Raw genomic sequence first — 22108 nt, forward strand, 5'->3', positions numbered from 1 at the left:
TCTATCTCTTGTTACATGACAAGCCTCATTTTATTGTCTTTCAGGGATGGAAACAGAAACAGCGTGTACAGAATGGTAGTCACATGCAATACAAAAATATGGATTTTCTCAACAACATAAAAAACATGTATTTGCCAATTAAAAAAAAAAGTACAGCTATGTACAGTATTTTATACCTGAAAAATATAAATATATATATGTATATATATGCACATCTGTAATAGCCATTGCGGTACCTATTAAAAAACGGGATGTTTTTCTTAGTTAGAAAAGGTTTGTACAAATATTAGAAGAACTATGTTCATTTTCTATACATAAAATAATGTATTTACATTACATACCATTGGATTTGCAGCACAACATTTACCAAAGTCTTTTACGAACCCCCCATTTCCAGCACATGACGCTCACGTCAGTCGCACGTGCACCCACGCACACAAACACCAACACGCAACACATAAATACAAGCACACCAACTGAAGCCAGCAACCACAAACAGCTTACACAAGCGTGCACAAGAGGTAATGTTTTAGGATGATAGAGGACACTTTCTGCACGAGGCTCCTGATTTATATACTTTTTTTCACAGAAATGAAAATTACTCAACTTCTCAACCGAAGTATCTCTCTAAATAACTCATCGTTCTTATAAGGTGCGCTTTCCACATCAAATGATGGACTTCTAGCCAGCTTTATTCTATTCCTGTGTGGATTGAAGGAAATAAATCTGTGTTTTTTTATTTTTATTTCAGCTGTGTTTTAGCAGTGTCCCGTTTCTCAAATACAATTTATAAACAGCAGGTTACTCCAAACAAGGCAGAAAACAAGTGAGCGTATCACACTTTCCAAGCCACGGAGTCCCTTCTGAAGAAAAAGAAAGAAAAAACACCGCAAATATGACTTTTTCAAAAAAATCTAACCAAACAACAGAAACAGTTCATGTTTTTTTCCCTCATTCAAGAAGTGCATAAAGTGTTTAGACATGAGCTGATGATAATTTCCATACATGCCATTACAGGGCTGTCAAAAATCGAGGGAGGAGCAGTGAGGCAGTTGGTAGGAGAACGTCTCTCAGTCCTCAATCTCCCCCCTCTCCCCTCCCCGCACACAGACAAATGAAGCGGTTGTGGTGGGTTCCGTTTAATGTCCAGCAGTGTATTCTTTTTTTTTTGTATGTGTGAGTGTATATAGGGAAAAAGAGCCTTGTGGTCGCCCCCCCCACCTAGAGCCACATCACGCAGCAGCACAGAGAAGGTGAGAAGGCCGAGGACGGGGGGAAGAGAACGCCACTCAGTCCCAGCACGGACACCGCAAGCTGGTTATTCCAAAAGCCCCCCGGCACAACGTTACAGAAAAGAAGATTTAAAAAAAAAGGAGAAAAGGAAAAAAGACGTTTGACAAAAGGAGGGAACGGGCGAGGGGCAACAGCTGTGCCCACCCTCCGCCCGCTTCTCCTCCCGCCGTCACACCTCGCTCCCCCGATCCTCCCTTTCCGACAACAAAACGTGGCGGTTAGACACGCGAGATCAGACTGCGGATTAGTGGAAGCAGCGTCTGTTGCAGGCAGCGGCAATGCTTTGATCAATCCTGTGAGAGTTAAGGATACAAGAGCATGCAAGGCAGTCCCGGGCTTTTGTTTTGCATTGCCTAAGTTTCAGAGTGGCTGCTACAACCTAGATTAGAAAGAGAGATAAAAAGAAATGAGAGAAGAGAGCAAAGGAAAACACAAACGTTTGACGGTTAGCGGTGTCACAGCTTTACAGTGAAGAAAGCATCATTAGAAAAGCAGAAAATATCACATACATGTAGATTAGTTAGAGGATGATCACTACATAAAAAACAGTCAGGCTTTGCGAGTTCAATCAACAAGCAGTTCAGAAGATTCATTTTGTTTTAAAAGGTAATTTTGATTCATTTTAAGGAAAACAAACTTATGTCCCTCCCATCATCCAGCCAACGAAAACAGGCATTTAACTACAGTCTGTGGGATTGATAGTGAAGCCCGCTACTACCGGTAGCTTGCATTCCTGGGGCAAATATTAGCAAATCATAAATAAGCAGGAAACGAGTGTGGAAATATGCAATAAAGTTGTCTCTGTGAATGCAAAGCTGATCTGGGTAAAAACAAAAACAAAATATAAAAAAAATGAAATCCCTTCTGGTGCAGAAATTTAAAGCATCACCACATACATATGGTGGCTTCACACGCTCCGCTCAGCTTCCAGAAGATAAGTCACAAAAGGTTCATATTTGTAGCTCAGATCACAGCGAGAACAGGGAAATTAATTAACTGAGAGATCACAGTTAACCTCGTCCATCTGCCGTTCCTCGCAGAATTACGGTTGTTTCACACACACAAAAAGGAATACAAACACACATTTTATATCCTCTCGGATGTGTCCCGCGGGTTTTTGCTTGCCCTGCCGGCCTCGTTTAGGAGACTGGAAATTGCCATGACAACCAGATCCAATCAGACAGCGCGACTGCCTGTGATGCGTCTCGTCACATTCCCTAAGTCACGCCGCTGTGATACAGCTTGCTGTCACAAACGCGACAATTGTCAGACAGTTCTGTGTGACAACGAATAAATTAAAACATCCATTCACATACGACAATCCACAAATCCTATTTATTAATAAAAGCTAAAAGCAACTGTACCACAAGGAACCAGAAGACAGACAATGAGGACTATTTGGATTTTGTGTTCACTCATCCAGGGTCTCAACAATCGTCGTTCCCTTCCGGATACCTACTCTGCAGACTTCCAGAAGTGTCCGGGGTGCGAGAGCCTGCGGTTGAGTTTGGGCAGCTTCTCCAGCATGTCGGCCAGGTGGGTAAAGGTCGGCCTCTCCCTCAGGTCGTACGCCCAGCATGCAGAGAGGATCTCCTGCGACGATAAAAAAAAACGCTCAGAATCAACCGTGCCGTCAATAGAGCTAATAAGATTCCCCAGCCCCTCCCCAACCTCCGAAGCACCAAGTCATCAAAAGGCTCCCGAAACACACGTGTATTTGGCTTGCATGACACATCGGTGCTTCTTCTTCTTCAACTCACAGTGACCTCCTTGCCCAGACTGATCTCCGCCAACACCTTCTTGATGCCCTCTCCGCTGCCCACCTGCCAGATGGTAGGTTCCACATGCTGGTTGGTGATTGGCCAGTCCCGAGCTTGAAGTTCATACCAAATGGTTCTTTAAGGGAAAGAATTACAGGCGTAATTAGTCTTTAAGTGCTAAAGCTTTTTCCAGTGTGAAACAGGGTGACAGTTGGTCTCTTAAGTTAGACTCAGACGAGGGCGACAGAACTCACCCAAAGGCGTACACGTCCGCCGCGGTGGAAAAAGGGAGGCGGTCCTCGTTGTTACCAGGGCTCATCCGGCGCACAATCTCTGGTGCGAGATAACAAATCCAGCCGTGTGGAAGTTTTAGTTTGTTCTCACGCCTGGAAGGAAAAAAAAGGTCATTAGTAACAAATCAAATTGACTGGATGCATTAAACAGATTGGAAAATGCATTAACTAAATGTAGTCATTTAGACTGCATTACAAATCACTGGCTCTCCCCAATAGCTGCATGGAGTGAAGAGTGGCGTCTCTCACCTTCCCTCCTGAACAACTCCAGAGATCCCAAACAGCCCAAAGTCTGTGATTATGACTTTGTTGGTGTCATGAAAAACGTTCTTTGACTTCAAGTCTTTGTGAACAATGCCTTTAGCGTGCAGATAGCCCATTCCCTGGATCGGAACACAAGAAGGGTTAGTTAAGAGAAAAACGAATATCTTACTTACTGGATTGCATTCTTTCTACCACCGTTTCATTGAATGAGAATGTGTCAAGACGACTTCCAAGGGATTCAATTGTTACAAATGCATCAATGGGAAAAAGTAATACCTTGACAATCTCCTGTGCAATTTGTCTCGTCTTATTAATATCCAACTTGTTTTTAGTGTCTCTCACGACTGAATACAATGTCCTCCCTTTACAGAAACTGTGGGCAGAGAGAAGAAAACATTTAAAGATGAAGCGATGTTTCAAAGCCCTTCGGTGTGTTTGCGCCACCTCGTCGCTCACCTGGTGATGATGGCTAGGTGGGGCGGAGCCATGCAGGCCCCCATGAAGAGGACCACGTTCTCGTGCCTGGTCTGTCTGTAGTTCATCACCTCCTTCTTGAAGAGCTTCAGATGGTCCTGGTTGTTGCCATCGATCTCGAGGAGTCGGATGGCCACCTCGCCGTGCCACCGCCCCTTGTGCACTCTGCCCCAGCGGCCCTGTGAAAGATGACGTCAGCGCCAGTGCCTTTCAAAAAAAAATGTGATGGCGTCGACATCTAGTTCCTCACCTTCCCTATGAGTTCCCCGAGGTCCAGCTGCTCATACGGGATGTCCCACTCTTGCAGGTAGACGCTGGTCTGACTCGCCTTGCGGGAGATGGGACCCTTCCAGCCGTTTCCCCGAGAGCCGGGCAGGTCATCCAGATCGTCGCACTCGCCGTCGGAGCCCACGTTCATCCTCATGTCCTCCTCTTCGTCCTCCTCTTCCCCTTCCTCATCCTCCTCCTCGTTTTCATTATCGCCCTCCGCTTCGGGGTCTTCGTCTTCGTCCTCTATTTCCTCCTCCCCTTCCTGCAAGAGAGCGTCGTTGAGCTTCAGTGCAGCTTCAGACTTACTCGCTTATTCCGATTACTCTTATGGATAAATAGTTTCATTAGAAGACATTAGAAAATTGCTTTACTATTGGATGGTTATTTTGTTGGTCTGGAAGACGAGTCAAGACATTTGGTCACTGTGAGCCAGCTTTGAATTATACAGGAAGAATAATATATATATATATGTATATATATGCTATTACTGTGGCCGAGATGAAGAGAGCTTTTTGCATTGCAAGTAAAACAAACAGAGGCGCGAGATGGAGCACATACATAGTTCATATATGTTCCACCCGGTGCGATTCTGCCATGGAGAAGATGAAATGCGTGTAGTTTTGTGTTAAAAAAAAATACAATTAAATAACAGCGTCTAAACTACATGCTGTCTGAAGTGATTGATTACTCATTCATTTAGAGAGAGATTAATTAATATATTTTTTAATCCATTGACATCCCTAATATATTTACATACTAAAGACGTCAGCAAGACTCTCCCGTTTAAGTTAATAACACAACAGGTCCAGCATCGTAAAAAGGAAAAAGGTCAAACCTGGTCCCAAAAAAATAAACCCTTTGTCCATAATTTACAGGTTATACAAGTCACCCGAGTCTCTTTCAACCATGAACTCATTGACAAATGGCAATATTAGTCTGCGATAGAACACAACACAAACATTTAAGCCTCTGAAGAAGCTCCTCACACATAAAGCTTTGCTATGTGTACTACAAAGGCAACACGTGGTAACATTACCTCTTCATCTTCATCTTCTACCAGCTCAGCCGGCAGGTCCTCTGCCGATTGCTCTATCTCACTGCTGCGACACAGAGAAGTCCCAGTGAAGCAAAACAAAGTAAACAAACCGCTGTGTCATGAGCGAGTGAACTTTAAATAAAAATGTCTTACACAGTGTCTTGAAGGACGTCAAATGGGTGCAAATGAGCATGACTGGAGACATCTGTAGAGGAAGTGAGAGAAGCAAAAATTATCTCATAATTCCCACCCCCCCTTTTTTTTCTTTCAGAAAGCCACCACATGCAGAACACGACTACTCATTCAATTTCCCACATCCACCGGCAGATGGCGTCTAAATGCTGTTTAAATGCGACCCTTTGCAAAAGGAAGTTGGATAGACTGCAACGAACATGCAGGTGAGGGACACGGCTACGTGGAATCTAAAGTTCGGAAAAACGGAATGACGAGAATAGCACATTTGACATTTTGGGTCAGTCAACTCACCGGGGAAGATAAACTGCTGTCTATGTTGAAAGTAACAGGCAGCTTTTGCAAAGACAAAAAAAAAAAAGAGAGAGAGAGATGGAAAGACCGACAAGCATGGCGGGGGGAGAGAGGGTCTCGGTTAGAGGATCCATGATTGAACAGAAGTTGTAAAAAGCACAGTGGTTCTTCAGTGTTAGTCATATAGAGAGAGAAATAGAGAGACAATAATCTGTACATTCAGGTCAAATCAAGCGCACAATGTCAGCACGCACATTTCAGCAAACAGTGTTTCTAGATGTATACTAGATGTATGCGTTTCCACCCGTGTTTCTGTTTCCTGGCTTTTTGCGAGGCTCACCGGGGAAATTGAAGCGGCTGTCCCGGTGGCCTTTGGGCGAGGGGTTGGGTGGCGGGGTGGCGCTGGGGGGGTTGCTCTGCTGGAAGGGCGCGGGGGAGGAGGGCGTCGACGAGGTGGTGGAGGACGGATTGCTGCTGGAGTCCAGTGGGTTCAGTACTGGAGGATGATCCTGGTGGGGGCAGGCAGACAGCAGACAGAGCGGATATTTGAGGTGACGTTAAATTGACATTTTTTACATTGCAGAAGTCGACGCTGAAACAATGGGGATTCGGGCCGAATGCCACTTACGTGGCATCCGATACTAATGGCTTATAAATAGTTTATACGTAGGTGTCGGAGTTGTAGAAACGCAATGACCCAGTCGTGTTTTGGAAAGGTCTACGTGAAGTGATACGGTGTGCTGTAATGCAGAACTCCCAGGCCATGTTTTACCTTTTTCGTGATGGCCTTTGGTAGTGTACCAAACTGCGGTGATTCTGACGGCCGGTCCACCGGGTTGTTTATATCAGACGGAACGGACTCGGTCCTCCGAATTTTGGCAACTAGAGGGGGAATTGGAAATGTCACAACGTACGTTCACAATACGACGAGGCAAGAGGCTGCCGATCGAGGGAAGAACGAAGCTTACTTGGTAGAAAGGAGATTCTGCAGGACGGGGCTTCCTTTGTACATTTGTTATGGCACTTTAACCTGCACAGAGAGTCGGCAGAATTTCAATATATGCTGCCTGAAATATTGCTGCTCTAACACCCCACTGCTCTACAGTCTAAGTCAATAACAAAAACCCGAGTGACATCCCCTTTAGACGGAAACTCACCGACAGTGTTTGCACTTAACCCCAAACATCATGTTCTTATGGCACACCTGACATGTCTGGGACAGCCAGGACTTGGTTGAAAACCTATACAATGCAAGAGTTTCATGAATGACAAATCTAGCGGTTTGCTTTGTTATGATACAAGCTCAGGATACAAGACAATGTGTGGGAGAGAAAGATGCACCTGTGCGTGACCGCTAAGCCGATGTCCCTCCTCACTGCTTGTGGGGAGCTGCGATGTCCTGCTACGTTATCTGGCCAGGGACAGACAGTGAGAGAGATGATTAGGTTGTGTCGAAAAAGACTGGTGTCTTATTACGGTTAATAAAAAGCAACGTGATCTAAAAAAGTTTCATGACCAAGTTTCAGGAAAATAGTTTTCCCCGTAATTCTGCTGACAACACAGAAAGGAAAACATTCCCTTACCTTGGTGGAGCTAATAATAAAAGGTGAGGTAATAGTAATAGTAGTAAATTAATAGTAAAATAGTGATTTTTCCAAACAACGCTTATTTTGGACCAGCAATCACTGACACTTGAGTATTGTGAACATGCAAAAAGTCATGGCCGACTGTAATTCAGGTTGTAAAACAAATAGTGCCATTATTTGGGTGTGACTAATGCAAACGCAGATCCCAATATTCTGATTGCATATAAAGAAAAAAAACAGATTTTCCTTGGGTTTTATGCATATGTTGTTCTACTCTTTTTTGCTAACCCCCAAATTAAATAGAACAAATAAATAATCTGCTTGTTTATAGTTTGGCAGTATTTTGAATAACCATTCCAGTATCATTTCACATATGTATCGACAGACTATTTTGTGTTATATTCAATGACAACAAAAAAATAATCATTTTATAAATATGTATACAGGTGCACGACTCACTCCTAATGCTGCTGTGCTCTTCCAGGAGGGTTGGCGTGCCGGGCAGGGTGTAAGACACTGTGGTGGCAGATGGGGTGACTCCAGGGGTGCGCGCAGACATGACGGGGTAACGAGACGGCGAGTCATCACATCCGTTCCCGTTAACTTGCATATTCAGCAGCAACTTATTATTTTTCACACACCTGGACGGGGAAGCGAAACAAATTGGAGTATGAGTAGGTCCGGTTTGCTGGCGAAAACTGGCCCCAAGGTATGTAAGAGTTAGAGAGAGGCATGTTGGAAGACCCAAATAGCGTCGGCCCAGGAGACACCTTTAACACCCGGAAGGCCCAAAGACTGAGGCAGGGAGGAAGGCCAGCTCTGTGGTTTGTGTACATGCACATGCGTGTGAGTAATCATAGCTGTAAAAACAATACATTTGTCTAATTTCATCTAGATTTCTGTTCAGTCAGCTATTGGACCTGTGACCCGTTTCCCGCCGGCCATTGTTATGTAGCTAAAGTGCACAAAGCCAGGATAAACTAGCCAGACTGTGTGCGTGTGTGTGATGTATTGGATCTATTTCAGCCCTGTTTACTTCGGCCTTTGCCATTTGTTATTTATTTTTTTCACTAAAGCTTTCCATAAACAGACAGGGTATTATGCTAAAACATGTGGCTTGTTTGTGTATGTGCATTCAATCGGAAAAGGGAGAAAAAACGAGGGAGAGAGAGAGATTGTGTACTTGTCCCGCCACCTCTGAGCAGTAGTCCTAGGACATATTTCCTGTTTTGACATGAGTAATAATCTCTGGGAATCTGTGCGAGGATTAGATCCACTCAGGCAGCCGGAGCAAAGGAGCAACAGGCAGGATGTGAAAGGATGTGTGGGAGGCCGAGGGAGGGAATGCAAGTGTATCTGAGGAAAGCTCGGTTGTGACGCAGGGCAAGACAGAGGTGAGAATGAGACACTCAAAAGATACTTTCAAAGAAACTGCAACAGCTCATCGGTGGGCGTCAAGAAACCTGCGGCCACAACAGTAACCTAATCGCATTAATGCCACGGTGACAATGCTGGTTTAAGCTACAGCATTCACTTCGCCACTGTGAGTCTTTACATCTTCTACCGCAAACTACAGACTTTACCTTGACTAAAAAACACAAAACAAATTAGCATTTTACTTTTAATTGTACTTATAATGGCTCTTATCTATAGCAAGTTTTTTATTTGATGAAATTGCACGTTCTTGTTTCTTGTTCTTCTGGGTTTGTATCCTTATGGTTGAACTGCACTTATTGTAAGTGACAGGTAATTTCACATGTTAACCGTCTTTATGCACCGTGCTCGAGGAGAGCATGGCGTTGGTATTGGGGAAGAATCTATGCCCATACAAGTAAGTGGACTTCCTTATTTTGCATGACTTTCTCAATGCAGTAGAATAGCTAGGGACAAGGACGGCAAGACAGAAATTTGTAGCGAAAAAGAAATTACCAACAATTATATCAAGTTTGCTGTAAATTGTGAAGAATAACAACACAAAAAAAGAAATGAATACTGAATATATACTTGTTGGTAGGCGGGTCCTCGATGCGGTTTCCCAGCTGGGACTCGTGGCTCTTGCTGCGCGTCAGGGTGATATTGGGAAGGAGATGCATCACTTTGCGGGACGGGGGCGGAGGGGTGCAGGGGGGCTTCAGTTGATGCCGCCTCTTGGAGGGTGGAGTGACGGGCGGGGTGGATGTGTGTCCGTGGAGCCGGGCAGCGTGGGAGAAGGACAGCGGGAACGGGTCCGTGAGGGGGCTCTCGCAGTACGACGCCAGGGCCTCGGGCGTGGGCGCCGCTGATACCGAGCCCGAGCGGGGATGAGGGAAGGTAGCGCAGGGGGTCGACGGGGTGGAGTGGATGGCGGACGGACGGGCGAGGGGCGACGGGCTGTGAGGGCGGAGTGGAGTCCCGAAGCCGGTCAGCTGATCTGAAGTCAGCAGAGAGCCACTGTCCCTCCGTGTGGGCTCAGACAGCCAGGGGCTGCCTTCCTCCCTCAGTTCCCCTCCTGGACGGGCGAGAGAGCACAGAAAAACACCATCGGTAGGAAAAAGAATATAATATATAATAGCATATCTTGGAGGCTCAGGTGGAGTGAAGACAAACCTGATTCAGTGACACTCTTCAGACAGGAGAGGGCAGCACTGAGACGGGCACATTCTTCAGAACTGGACCCTAGTCTCCTCATGGTGTCTCTCACCTGAGCACCTGACATCTGCAGTAAGGCATCCAGCGACAACTTTGCTGCAACAGCCTGCAGAGGAGCGATTGTAGGAAGAAGATTCATGTTAGCCGTCTCCTCCATCCAAAACCAAAGACCACCAGTGTGGACGTTATAAAAACTGGGGAAATTTGTGTCACAGGAGGATCTAGTTGTTCATAGTACGTCAACATTAACAGGCTGGAAGTCAGCTTCAGAAAAGGGCAGCATTTTACAGCGTTAAATAGGTCCAACGCCCCCTGAATTGCTCGGTTCCTGGAAATCAGTTGTAATCCTGTATGTTAGGGGCATTTTAATGCAGCTTCTTCTACTTATTGGGCAGATTTTTCAACGCTGCGGAGATATTTTACTGCCTGTATCAGTAGATATTAGTAGAAGGGATCAAGGCCAAGCAATACTTTTTTTATTTAATTCTGCTGTTCACCCGGTCTATCGTAACTAGCACGACGCAATGGGTGCAATGGGTGCAGTGAAGCCGCGTCCGAGACAGAGCGATCAATGGATCAATGTCCAGAGGTGGAGGAAACTTTGACAGCAAAACACTCAACAAAACATTGTGTCGCTGCTGGGCTACAAATGAAGAAAAACAACATTCAGACACGACGAGGATAACATGCTAGGATTTTGAATCAATACAAGGCAATAACCCCCCTCCCCCCAAACCACCGTCATCATGGTCATGCAAACACCTACTTCTAGTAGGCAGCTTGTCAAACTAGACATTAGAATGTAAATAAACCGTTTGGTCACTCATATGGGGTAGAGGGTATGATTTTAAAAAACGTATGTAAAATGTATTCACTGGCAGACCGTAAAACACTCAAAATCCTAAATGAGATACATTAATAAAATAGCAACAAATCCATGGTTGGAATAAACAGTAATACCAACTTTGTATATCTGTAATTTTCAATAAAGAAAAGAGAGAAAGATCATTTAGTTAGGGGCCTGATGAAAGGACCTGTATTAAAATCCCTGGCTAATATGCCATACATGCGATAACATTTATTGGCGTAGCCCCAACCTCCATTTGTAGATAGTACAGATATAGATAGATTAATAGATATTAATAGCCGAGCACAAAGTGTTTCTTGGATCACAGGAGGAAACGGGAGAAAGTGAGTTGAGGATGTTTTTTGGACATGGGAAGGACGCACACGCTTATCAGTCTGGTTAAACCCTTTGCTCCGAGATAACTAGGGCAGCCCCCCCCCCCCTCGTGTGTTCACTGTAAGCAAAAGGAATCACCCGCATGCAGGACGCACAGACACGCGAGGGATCTGATATTCAGAAGTGGCTGCGGAATCCGCCGCTCCCCCACCGACACAATCACGGTAACATAACAATTAATAACCGGGAGCCGCACACAGCTTGCGCACATACTTGCTGCACTGAGGCCTCCTTGACACAGTATTATTTGTATGTGCACACATTAATTAACATCCTGTGTTTATTGAGTCTACACTTCAGCTCGAGTGGTTTTCCGTTAATACGGGCCCATTATAGAGGCCGTAGAATGTGATACTCATATGCAAACTCAAAATAAAAGAGAGGAGAGCAAAAATAAATAAATAAAATTATTGTAACGTGTTGACGGTTGTTCGGGTTAGAACTGGAAAGCAAATGAGCAAAAAGCCTGAGAGATACAACTAAACCGCCCAATTAATAATCAGAAGGCAGCAAAGCTAAAGAAAAAGTGGGCCCAAGCTTGGGCCATATTAAAGAATAACAAGTGCACGAAGGATTTACAATAAGCAGGTTACAGTTAGGTCACTAAACAAAGACAAACAGACAATAACAATGCAAACATTACAGTAGATGAGAGGGATTCAAATAGTTCACAGCAGCACAGGAAGGGGAGCTGAGCGGAAGGGGACGAAGTTACAACAAAATCAAACAAACCCCGCGGTGGAATGAGAATCACGCCGAATGTACGGAATGGGGAAATGATGCATTTTAAGGATGTAGGCATGACAACATTTAGTGCAATGCAATAATAACTTCAATAGTCATAGCAATTTTTTTGTATGTTTAGAATTCTAATCAGATGTATTGATGGTAATGAAAATGTCTCTCGTTAGGATGAGTCCGGGTCCTGCACAGGGGGGAACACAACTCAGGCTCTGAAAAGTCAACTCTTACAAGTCCACCGTGACATACTTCCATGCAAGCTGACTCCTAACAGGGTAGTCACTTTTACAATAGACAACATTAGTAGTCATTTTATGACCACCAATCTGTAGAAATAGCTCCTCTTCCCTCTCATCAACATCCTCAATTACATGCAAAGACATTTGGCATCGGTAGCCAGGGTTTAAGAATGAAACTGAAAATGAGTCAAAATCCTTTTTCAAAATATATGTGAGATTTTTTGGAGAAATTCCTCACACACTTAAATAAAAAGCAGTCATCTCTCTCGCCATTATGACACAGATATTAATTGCAGGAGGTTAGGAACTAGAAGTTTATTTGAGCTACAGGGACCATTCCTTGCCCTCGCCATATTATTTAACAGAAGAAACACGTATTATTCCGTTCATGTTTGGATTTGTTGCCACTGTCTGCAGCTTAATAACGATGGTCATGAAAATGACATAGCTCCTCTTTTAGAAAGACATTTTGATGGTGACCGGTCAAGTATTCCTCATGCTCATGTGAGCAGGGACTGAGTACACAAACTGAAATCCACATAAATGTGACACAAACAAACGAGACGGACAGGCAGAGTGATATTCACACAGAGCAACGAGATACCTCGATGAGCTCCGGTCGCAGGTTGATGGTGCGCAGCCAATCTCGTAGGTGCGGGTAGCTGTCGAGGGCCTCGGGCCTCTCTGTTTCGGGCACTTTCTGCTTGCACTGCAGCTGCTTACAGATGTATTTCATCAGCTTCACCTGCAGGGAGCAATAGAGAACACAGCGCAGACGGGAGGGGCGCGTTACAGGGGAGCGTGCTGAGAGCGGCGGCTAAAGGGCGAGTCTTCGTTGTCATCCGTCTGTGTTGGCATAGCGTGAGATGAGACAGAGAATGATGCAGTTTGGGTGCTTTGTTTTTAATAGGTCATTGTAAGTAAGTAGTCCAGTACTTGATGCTATAGAAGCGACTTACATGATGCCTACTCCATCCCAAATTCCTCACCTCACCTGACACAAACTACTATATGTATTTTTCCTCAACTTAAAAAAGCGTATCATTTTGTACAGTTTTGCTTTCTTCCAATTTGCATTTTGCTTAAGCGGATTTTCCAGTGCCCCTAGTTAATCAGTTAATCAGATATAAACAGCCATTATCATATACAGGAACAACGGGGGCGGTCATCTAATAGGAGCATCTGCGGTGCTGGCACAGCAACCGAGTGAATTTGGAACAAAGACACAGCTCAGTGACAGAACGGCAGAAAGTGCCATACGGCCGGTCAATTTTCCAGTTCATTTCAGAGGCGATGTCCTTTCTCATCCCCCCCCCCATCACCTTCTCTTTGAAAACATGGTTCAATCCTCCAGCTCATGTGTATGCACGCCAGTAGAAGTCACATAAAGCATCGCCTCAAGCATCCCCAGCGTCTCCGATGAAGAGACATGCCGTTGGAGCACGGCAGTGAATAAAGGGGAACGAAGCGCCCGCCCGTCACTCGGGGGTAGTGCCTTACTGACGCACACAACCCCCCCTGCCCCCTCCCCTCACGCACTCAACCGTCCTCTTCTCGAGGTGGTCGTCTGCTAATCATCACATTAATCACTTAAGCCCCGGTGAAGACCTTTACTCTAGTGTCTCATGACGCACCACTTTTAACAATACCAGCGCGCCCTCCCCCCCACCCAGGGCTCCTATGGAGGTGCGAGACAAAACGCCGATGCTTTTTCCAAAGCCCATCTCAAGTGCAGTGGTCTTGTGAGTGAGTATCGTGGTGTTGGTTTGCAGCGGCCCCGCGTTGTGCAGTTCAGTGCAGACGTATACTGTGTCTCCTTATCTGTCGGCCTTATCTGCGAGAGTCCATTACAGCGGGCAGCGCCTTCGGAAAGAACCGTGCAACACCAGCCTGCTCTTGACCCCCCCGGCCACCCCTCAAAGAGAATGAGCAGCAAAGAGGGAGTCTTTTTCTCTGCTCATCCAGCCCAGACAGAAACTCACGCAGCCAAGCTGCCGCCAGAAAGTGCGGCCTTGGGATGTGAAAAAAAGGCCGCTGCGTGGCGGATAACAAAAGCATCTCTACTGAGGGCCGCAGAGATGAAAGAGAGTAAAGTAAAATGCTCTTGATTCTGATGCAGCTTTTTAGCACCGAAGTTACTCAGCTATTATCAGTTGCACTCGATAGTATTATAAAATAATAAAACGGCTTGCATTTTTCAACGTCAGCTGATGACAAAAAAAGTGCTTTAAAAATAAATGCGAAAAAATAAGAAAAGCAGATTTCCCCTTAATGTAAAAAATTGGCACAGCAATTTCCTTTAGGAAGAGTGAACTCGTATCTCATTACAATGTCATTGATACACATCTGTGGCTGTAAAGAAGTATCCATGAGCGCACACATGGAAGCGTTTTCTATCCGGTCCATGACAAGCAGACATTTGGAATGACTCTCAGTATTCACTCTGCTCAGCGAATGCAGTGCTCCTGGAGATGTGCACCAGCAGCATGGCCCGCAGTGAGAGGCCTGTACTCGATGTGGCTAACGAGCTAGCTTCCTGCTTTGCCCCCGCTGCACACCAGAGCAACCCTGTGACGTCAGGTTACCTAGCAACCCCTCTTCTGAGTCGTCAGCAACATTTCAGTGGGATTTTCCCACACATGCAAAACACAGAAGATTAGAAACAATACATCTGCGTATTCAAATGTCACCGAGTGTCTCCGCGGGCCAAAACCTGTGGCAGCGGCAAAACACGACTGACGTGTTCGAATCTTCGAGCTTTCGCGTTACCGATCACCACCCTGAACAAATAAGGTGGATAGAGTTACACAAGCGCACACCCACACACGCACACACGTCCCTAAACCCCGCAAAGATGCCAGTAATGCGCGCTGAGAACACATACAGTCTCGGCAGATAACGACAGACCCCTCTGGAATATATTTTTGGTGCAGAGTGGAGGACGCAGCGTTTGACGCGTGGCCTGGAGGTGGGAGGAGCAGGAGCAGCAGGAGGAGGGGGAGGGGGAGGGGGGATGGCGTCAGAGCCCACCTGTCAGCGGCAGCGCTAAACAACACCATGGTTACGGCCTAATGCGGCGAGGAGAAGAGTGACAGCCAGTGTTTCCGCCACCCAGAGAGGGGAGAGGTGTCCCAGCAGCAGCCTTCCCTGACGCAGCCGGCTTGGAGGAGCAGATCCCGTGGCTCCGATTGTTTGGTCAAGGCTCTCGCTGACACGGCCTCTTTTGCCGCACCTGCGGAGGAGAGCATCTGAGAACTGAGCCACAAGGCTCCATCCCGGCAATTGATATTTGCACAGGAAGGTCGGCTGCTTTCTCCCAGACTGGAAACACTCACAGCAGGGAGGCGGTTCCACGCCTGGTGTCATGTTAGCTATTGATCATTAAAGGGCTGAGCAAGACCCACTAATTATTAGATGTATCGGACAAACATTTGCAATAAATGCAGTTGGAGAAAAGCCCATCTATGCACAATAATATCACAATTACCAACAATGGGAGACAAGGCCATATATATATATATATATTCCTATATTTTTTGGTGGTTTTAGCCTGTAGGCCCCTCTGTCTTTACATGTGGCCGCTCCGGTCATTCAAAATCCGCATGGAATGCGACAGCAGCAACACGATCGCACTGGAGCTGCAAGATGATGCGAATTCAAGGCTGCTTTCAGTTCTAAACGACCCACTTTGTCACTGGGTCCTGCGAGTAGCGGGTCTGTGTTGAGCGCCTTGATGTTTTATGGCTGATGGACAATTTTATCCGCAGAAATGAAAAAGAAATGCAACAATGAACGTGTCAAAAGGCAGAACCACAATGAAGGCAGGCAGGCCGAGTTATACAGCGGGCAGGTCCCATGGACTTCTGAAGGTGGTGGCGGTGTTGGGGGGAGGGAGGGGGGGGGGGGTTGCATGGTTGACAGCACTGGACAATGGCTTGCTACCCCTCCTCCATCATTGTTACTACCAGTGCAAGTTGACCCCTATGCTTGGCTGGGCTGAGCTGGGGGGGGCGGGTTCTTTAGGCCAACACTGGGACATATCTGACAGATACATGTGCCACTCTGACATATGGTGTCAGTGGCCATTTTCTACATTTCAAGAGATACCAAAGTACCAATTTGTAATGCAACTGGAAAAAACAATGGACAACTGAAAACGAGAACAAAAATTACATAAAATTGAAAGTCCTGCGCAGTGCTCTGACGTGACCATTTAAAACCAGCCATCAACCTCACTTCCTCACTTCATTTGGAGCACACAAACTGCCCCTTTTCCAGAAAGGAAGTGCAGCGGACCTCAGAATGACAGGATGTAGTGCAACTCATCCTGAGTTAGATAAAGAATAAACTATAAGGCCGGCCTGCACTCTTCAAACATGCTGATTTCCACATCATGCTGCTCCTTCCTTTAGACTGCACCACAAAAAAAAAGAAAAAAAAGGAAACTGAGACATGGTCGCCGTTGCCAGTCGCTTGAGTTGTGTTTCCTCTGTACCCTCCTGCGAGCGACATTTTCCATTGTCTTCTCCCAGGCCTCACACACACACACACACACACACACACACACACACACACACACACGTTGTCATGTCACAAGAAGCAGCCCAGCGGATTGGCTTTGATTCTCTCCTCCCCTTTCCTCCTTGCTCTCCCCTCTTTCACAGGCTCTTTGAGCGTCATTTGATTTTCTTATTTAACAACCAACCCTGAAAATGCGTAGGAAGAAAGATGTCTAAATATAGATGCAGCCACAACAGCTCGCACCACGAGCGCATAGAAAACTCTCTCCAACACAGCGAGGACACAAAACAGAGTGACGCTTTGCCGTTGCTGGCAGTTACCGAGAGCAGTGATTAGAAGAAATGAAGACCCCTGCGTCGCTTTTACTTTAAGACCGACAACCATGAATAAAATCAGCCGCGCTTGATTTCAGTTTGTGAGATAAACCCAGCACATTCTACCGTTAAGAGGATGCCTTGAGTTCAGCGTCTGAAAGCTCAAGACAAGCTGCAGGGGCGCTGCAAGTGGGTGAGAAAAGGCAAAAGTCAGGATCACATAAAGAGCAGTAAAAGTAACGCAGAGGCAGCACGGGAGCCTGAGTGGGATTAAACATGTGAACCAGTACCAGTTAGCACTCCATTTAAGAGGCCAGCATCATTATCCTCTCACTGGCGAGGCAGGAGAGAAAAAACAACACACACACACACAGTTCAAGTGGAATAATAAAGCTCTCTGAATGAGAGTATAAAGTGAGTTCAAGCCCCTCTCGATGGCCCTCCAGAGCGGTATGGGAGCCTGCGCAACGTTTTGAGACGACGAGTTCGACCCCGCGGGGCATGAAGCGCTAGACGAAACGCCACCCTTCACGTCTGGGCCGCTGCAGAACGGTTTACACGAGGTCAACTGGACAAAGGTGAGTGAGCTCAGCAGCGAGTGCAGGCGTGGAGTTTTGAGAGGGCCGTCGGACACCGCTCACGGGGGTCGGGTCGAAGGTCGGGCACAACGGTGGTGATTTCTCATCGACACCTGGCGCGTGGGCCCGGGATTTGGAACCGCGTTGGTATCGGGGTGTATGAAGTCGTCCTGAATCTTTGATTAAACTTCAGAATCTGCTGAAGGAGGGCTGTGGCAAGAAGTGAAAGTGCAAAACGATGTGGGGACGTGGTTTCAGAGTGGTGTGCCAGTAAAGACATGGGAAGTAAGACTGCCGATCAAGAGAGCGCCCCAAACAAAGCAAGCTCCAATTAAAAAAACTCTGTAATGGTGACGAATACTTGACTCTTACAGCCAGATCAGTAATCAGCAGCTTTTTAGTGCGCTTAAACTCATTTGTGCTAATTCATAAAATGTATTCTACAAGGTGGCCAAATAAAACTGTGCGTTGCCTTATGAGTAAACTACTGTTGTGAACTGAGAGATTCTCTCGTCTCGTGTCCCCTCACACGGGGCTTCAAAGGTCACAGACAGCTAAAGAACAGCAGCTATGAAGCCGCTCGGGCCGACTTGACCACATTTCTAAAACTTTGCTTTAAAATGTCACAACGGTTTGAATGCACTCAACAATAGACAACGGATGTATTGCAACTTCATCTTAGGAGCTGTGCACATTCTACAAGACGTTTTCACAACTCTCCTCTCGGCTGCTTTCTTTAAAATCCAAACTCTTTGTCTAAAGTGTTGTGACTTCTCCCCTTGTTTAAATGACTGGAAAGAACTTTCCAAGAATCTTCTGGTTTGATGATTAAGTGTTTCTGAATCAATGAAGGGTATTTATCCACTCACTCAGTATCTAGCAGACGATCGGAGGGAGAAAAAAAGAAAATAAGAAGCGCAGTGTGACAGTAAAACATTGTTGGGAAACAATGATGTAATTTACACGTCACAACTGGAACCGACAACATGAAAAGAAATTCAATTCAGACCTTGCAAAAGAATCAATAATTCAACGTATCCACGACGACAAATAATCAGTTCAAGGGACGTTTGTAAAGCTCTTGACATTTGCCACTTCTCAGACAGGACGATGGAACTCAATGTTACGATATAGACTTTGGAACACTCCAAACAGCACAAGTTACATATATGCTTTGAAATAGCACAAACCATTGAAAATAGTTAAAATCAATGAAAGCATCTTTCATACAGCAGCAAAAAAAAAAACGTTTCAGAGCCGTTTCAGGTTCTCAACATCTCAACTGCAGGAAGTGGTCGAAATTCAATACCCAAATTTCAAGGATACCAAACCTCGCTAAACCAGAGCCAACTTAAAAGGCAACCAGATCCCCTATTTGCATTTCTGTCTTTTGAGGGGAACCCCCCCCCCCCCCCCCCTCTGTCCCCCGCCCCCCCACCTCACAAAGGCATCAAACTACAGAACAGAGGTTTCAGAGCAGTTCGCAATAGCCTCCGAGACACATGCACGACCTCCTCCATTGGTGTGTAGAACAATGCAGGTGTCAAACACACGTAGAAAGACCTCAGGAAGTACTCTGCCTGATCACGTCCTGTTCCACGCGGTGACGCAGAGCGCATGCGGAAGAGTTTGAAGCTTCTGCAGACCAGGGACGGGCAGCAAAGGGGACTGCACTTTGTGAACATTGCATTACATAACATTCATTGTTTCTTTACTTGAGCGTGTGAAAATGTGTTCCCACACAGCGGGCCAACTTGCAGCTTATGCCTGCCGGGGCCGACTAAGGAGCTGCCAAATTATCATGTGGATATTATGAATATAAATATTTTTTAAACCGCCCCTAAAAACACTGACTTTAGTTGAACTTTTGTGGTGCGTCCTGGCGGATAGCAGATCCGTCCGGCCGACCCACCGTCTCCCCGTGTGGCCGAAACTAAACTCTCTGAGCTTTATGCTACATTAGTTTTTCGTGGGGGACGGCGCAATTGTTCAGGGGGGTGTTCGGTTATACAGGAATAAAACAGACATGGATAATTGATAGCCTGCAGCCAATCAGGAGTGAATGTGTGCTTTTATCCAAGGTATAACGCTTAAATAAACCATGAGCCAGAAAACCCTTTTACCATCTATCATGTCTCGAGGATGTCAGTATGTCTGGAGCACATAGGCGAGTTGTAGGCATTAACCTCGTACTATTCCACTATTTCCCCCAACTCCACTTCTCTGTGGAAGTGTGCTGTAACTGTGGCTTTTACAGCCTCACGTGAACCCCCTGTTCCCATCACCCCTCCCTGCCCCGCTGTGCAGGAAGCCGTGGCCTGATGTCCCCTCATGGCATTGTTTCTGGAGACACCGAGCTGCACTTTCCGTGACATGATTCCTCCAGTCGTCTCGGGGCTGCGAATATATTTACGACAACAGTATGTGACGGTAAACATCCCATGGGGTGGGAAAACCTGCAGGCACCGACAAACAACTGACCCCCACCACAGAATAACGACGTAGGAGTGACCATTTTGAACACGCTTTACAAATACAAAAAAGGCATCGACGATGCGGGTGTGATTACATACAGAATACTAATTATAGCATGTATCTGAAAGACCCACGGCGGTGGTTGAAATGGCTATAAAGAGAGAAATGGCAGGCGACCGGGCACGAATTTCTATATCACGCCGCCTGCAACAGTGCCGAGGCGGCCGTACTGAGCCATGGTCTCCTGCGCCAAGAGATGCCAACACAACTGGCACTGGATCCGCATCCAGATGCGCGGGGGGGGGGGGGGGGGGGGGGGGGATCAGACCCTGTCCGCTAACGCCCGGTACGCGAGAAAAAAACAACAACAACGCAGAACACGTCGTACATTTTTTTGCTTTGTGCTCGTCTCACGCGCGTCTTTTATGCGCGCACGCGAGAGGCATCCCGCGCGGTAAGGGAACGCGGTAACATACATTGGGGCCGAGCGGTGGAGCACATTATTGAATGTGTGCCATTAGGCCAGGCGACATTTGGCAGCGCGGCGCCGTGAACTGCCAAACTGGAGAGAAAAAAGGGGGTCGCGCGAATAACCGGATCGCTCCCATCTCTCCGACAGGTTCAGGGGAGCATCTGTGGGCAGAACGAGGGCATCGACGGGGTGTCATTTTTTTTTGTTGTTGTTGAGCCACCTGCACCCTCGACGCATCGACCTAGTAGTGAGTCTGCGTTGTGCAGCGAAACACAATGAGCACAGCTCGCGGACAGTGGCAGGCAGGGTTGTGCCCGTGCGAGGCGGACATGGTGCGTTAAGGCGGACATGGTGCGTCGGGGCGGACGTGGTGCGTTAAGGCGGACATGGTGCGTTAAGGCGGACATGGTGCGTCGGGGCGGACGTGGTGCGTTAAGGCGGACATGGTGCGTCGGGGCTTTATGACTCTGCAATTTGACTCGCCTGCTCCGCTATCGCAGGACGAGCGGGGGGGCTTTGGCGTGTATATCAGGAAAGCTCGTTACCTCCAAAGTGCGTATTTCTTGCTGAGTGAGGTCGTTGGACGCGGCGCATTTGGTCCGTAGTCCCTGCAGACTGGGGATGGAGATTTCAATCATATTCTGGATGAGTTCGCACTGATGTAGCGCGGCCATCGCTGCGCCACCGCCGCCGCTGTCCCTCTCCGGCTTCTCATCACTCTCGACCATCTTCGCACCTTTAGCAGACGCACTATCCATTCCTCAGCATCGGGCACGGCTGGGAGGGCTGGAGTCAAAGTCTTAAGCTGAAATAAAAAATGAACAAGAAAAGAAGAAGAAAAAAAAGGAATGCAGCAGTCCAGCGACGCAGCGACCTATTGTGGAAGTTAGCTGACAGCAAATGCCCCCCTCTTTCTCTCTCTCCCCCTCCCTCCCTCTCGCTCTCTCTCTCTCTCTCTCTCTCTCGGTCAGGAAAAAAAGTCAGGATGCAAGAGGAACTATTTTTCTTTGGTGTGTGCAGTCAAAGCAACACGCTCGCGGGATAAAAAATGGGGGCGGAGCGGTCCGAAGTCCGGGAGTGCTCGACTTGTGTTCTCGGTGCGTACAGGCTACCGACGACGGGCTACTCTCTCTCTCTCTCTCTATCTCTCTCTAACTCTGTCTCTCTCTCTCTGTGGCAGAGGCTTCCACCGTCTGTCAGCTGTTGGGATGATCACGGGGCGCGAGGCACTCTGGGAAATGAAGTCAGCCGGGCTTACGATAAACTGCACTCGCACGCTACACCACCTCTCGCTCCTCCAACCTCCCCCCACCACCCCCCCCCTTCTCGTTTCGCGTGCTCACCCGCATGCAAATGAGGAAGATAGACCAGTGCTGCGCGCGCACACTCGCTTACTAATTGTTCTTTGAAGGGAATTTGATTTGTATTGTGGCGA

At 46.9% G+C, this 22108-nt stretch overlaps 1 protein-coding gene across 5 annotated transcripts; it reads right to left on the reverse strand.

Annotated features, from left to right (window-relative positions):
* Positions 1-11: 11 nt before the first annotated feature.
* ksr1a (kinase suppressor of ras 1a) lies at positions 12-21846 on the reverse strand. Of its 5 annotated transcripts, XM_078107411.1 has the most exons (22): positions 21219-21337; positions 15344-15545; positions 12918-13058; positions 10049-10196; positions 9467-9950; positions 7922-8103; positions 7218-7287; positions 7034-7117; positions 6845-6906; positions 6649-6758; positions 6217-6385; positions 5877-5918; positions 5544-5595; positions 5391-5454; positions 4335-4616; positions 4067-4263; positions 3887-3983; positions 3596-3729; positions 3308-3439; positions 3054-3189; positions 2753-2886; positions 12-1672 (listed from the first exon to the last, which is right to left on the reverse strand). In XM_078107411.1, exons 3-22 carry the CDS (start codon positions 13047-13049, stop codon positions 1666-1668), a joined length of 2718 nt encoding a protein of 905 aa, XP_077963537.1. In that variant the 5' UTR covers positions 13050-13058; positions 15344-15545; positions 21219-21337; the 3' UTR covers positions 12-1665. The 5 variants fall into 5 exon arrangements, with proteins under 5 accessions (XP_077963537.1, XP_040037506.2, XP_040037505.2 ...); XM_040181572.2 differs by lacking the exon at positions 15344-15545 and having other exon boundaries at positions 5391-5451; positions 21219-21846; XM_040181571.2 differs by lacking the exon at positions 15344-15545 and having other exon boundaries at positions 21219-21846.
* Positions 21847-22108: the final 262 nt, after the last annotated feature.

This window comes from Gasterosteus aculeatus, chromosome 7 (genome assembly GCF_964276395.1).
Source record: "Gasterosteus aculeatus chromosome 7, fGasAcu3.hap1.1, whole genome shotgun sequence".
In the NCBI taxonomy this organism is placed as follows: domain Eukaryota; kingdom Metazoa; phylum Chordata; class Actinopteri; order Perciformes; family Gasterosteidae; genus Gasterosteus; species Gasterosteus aculeatus.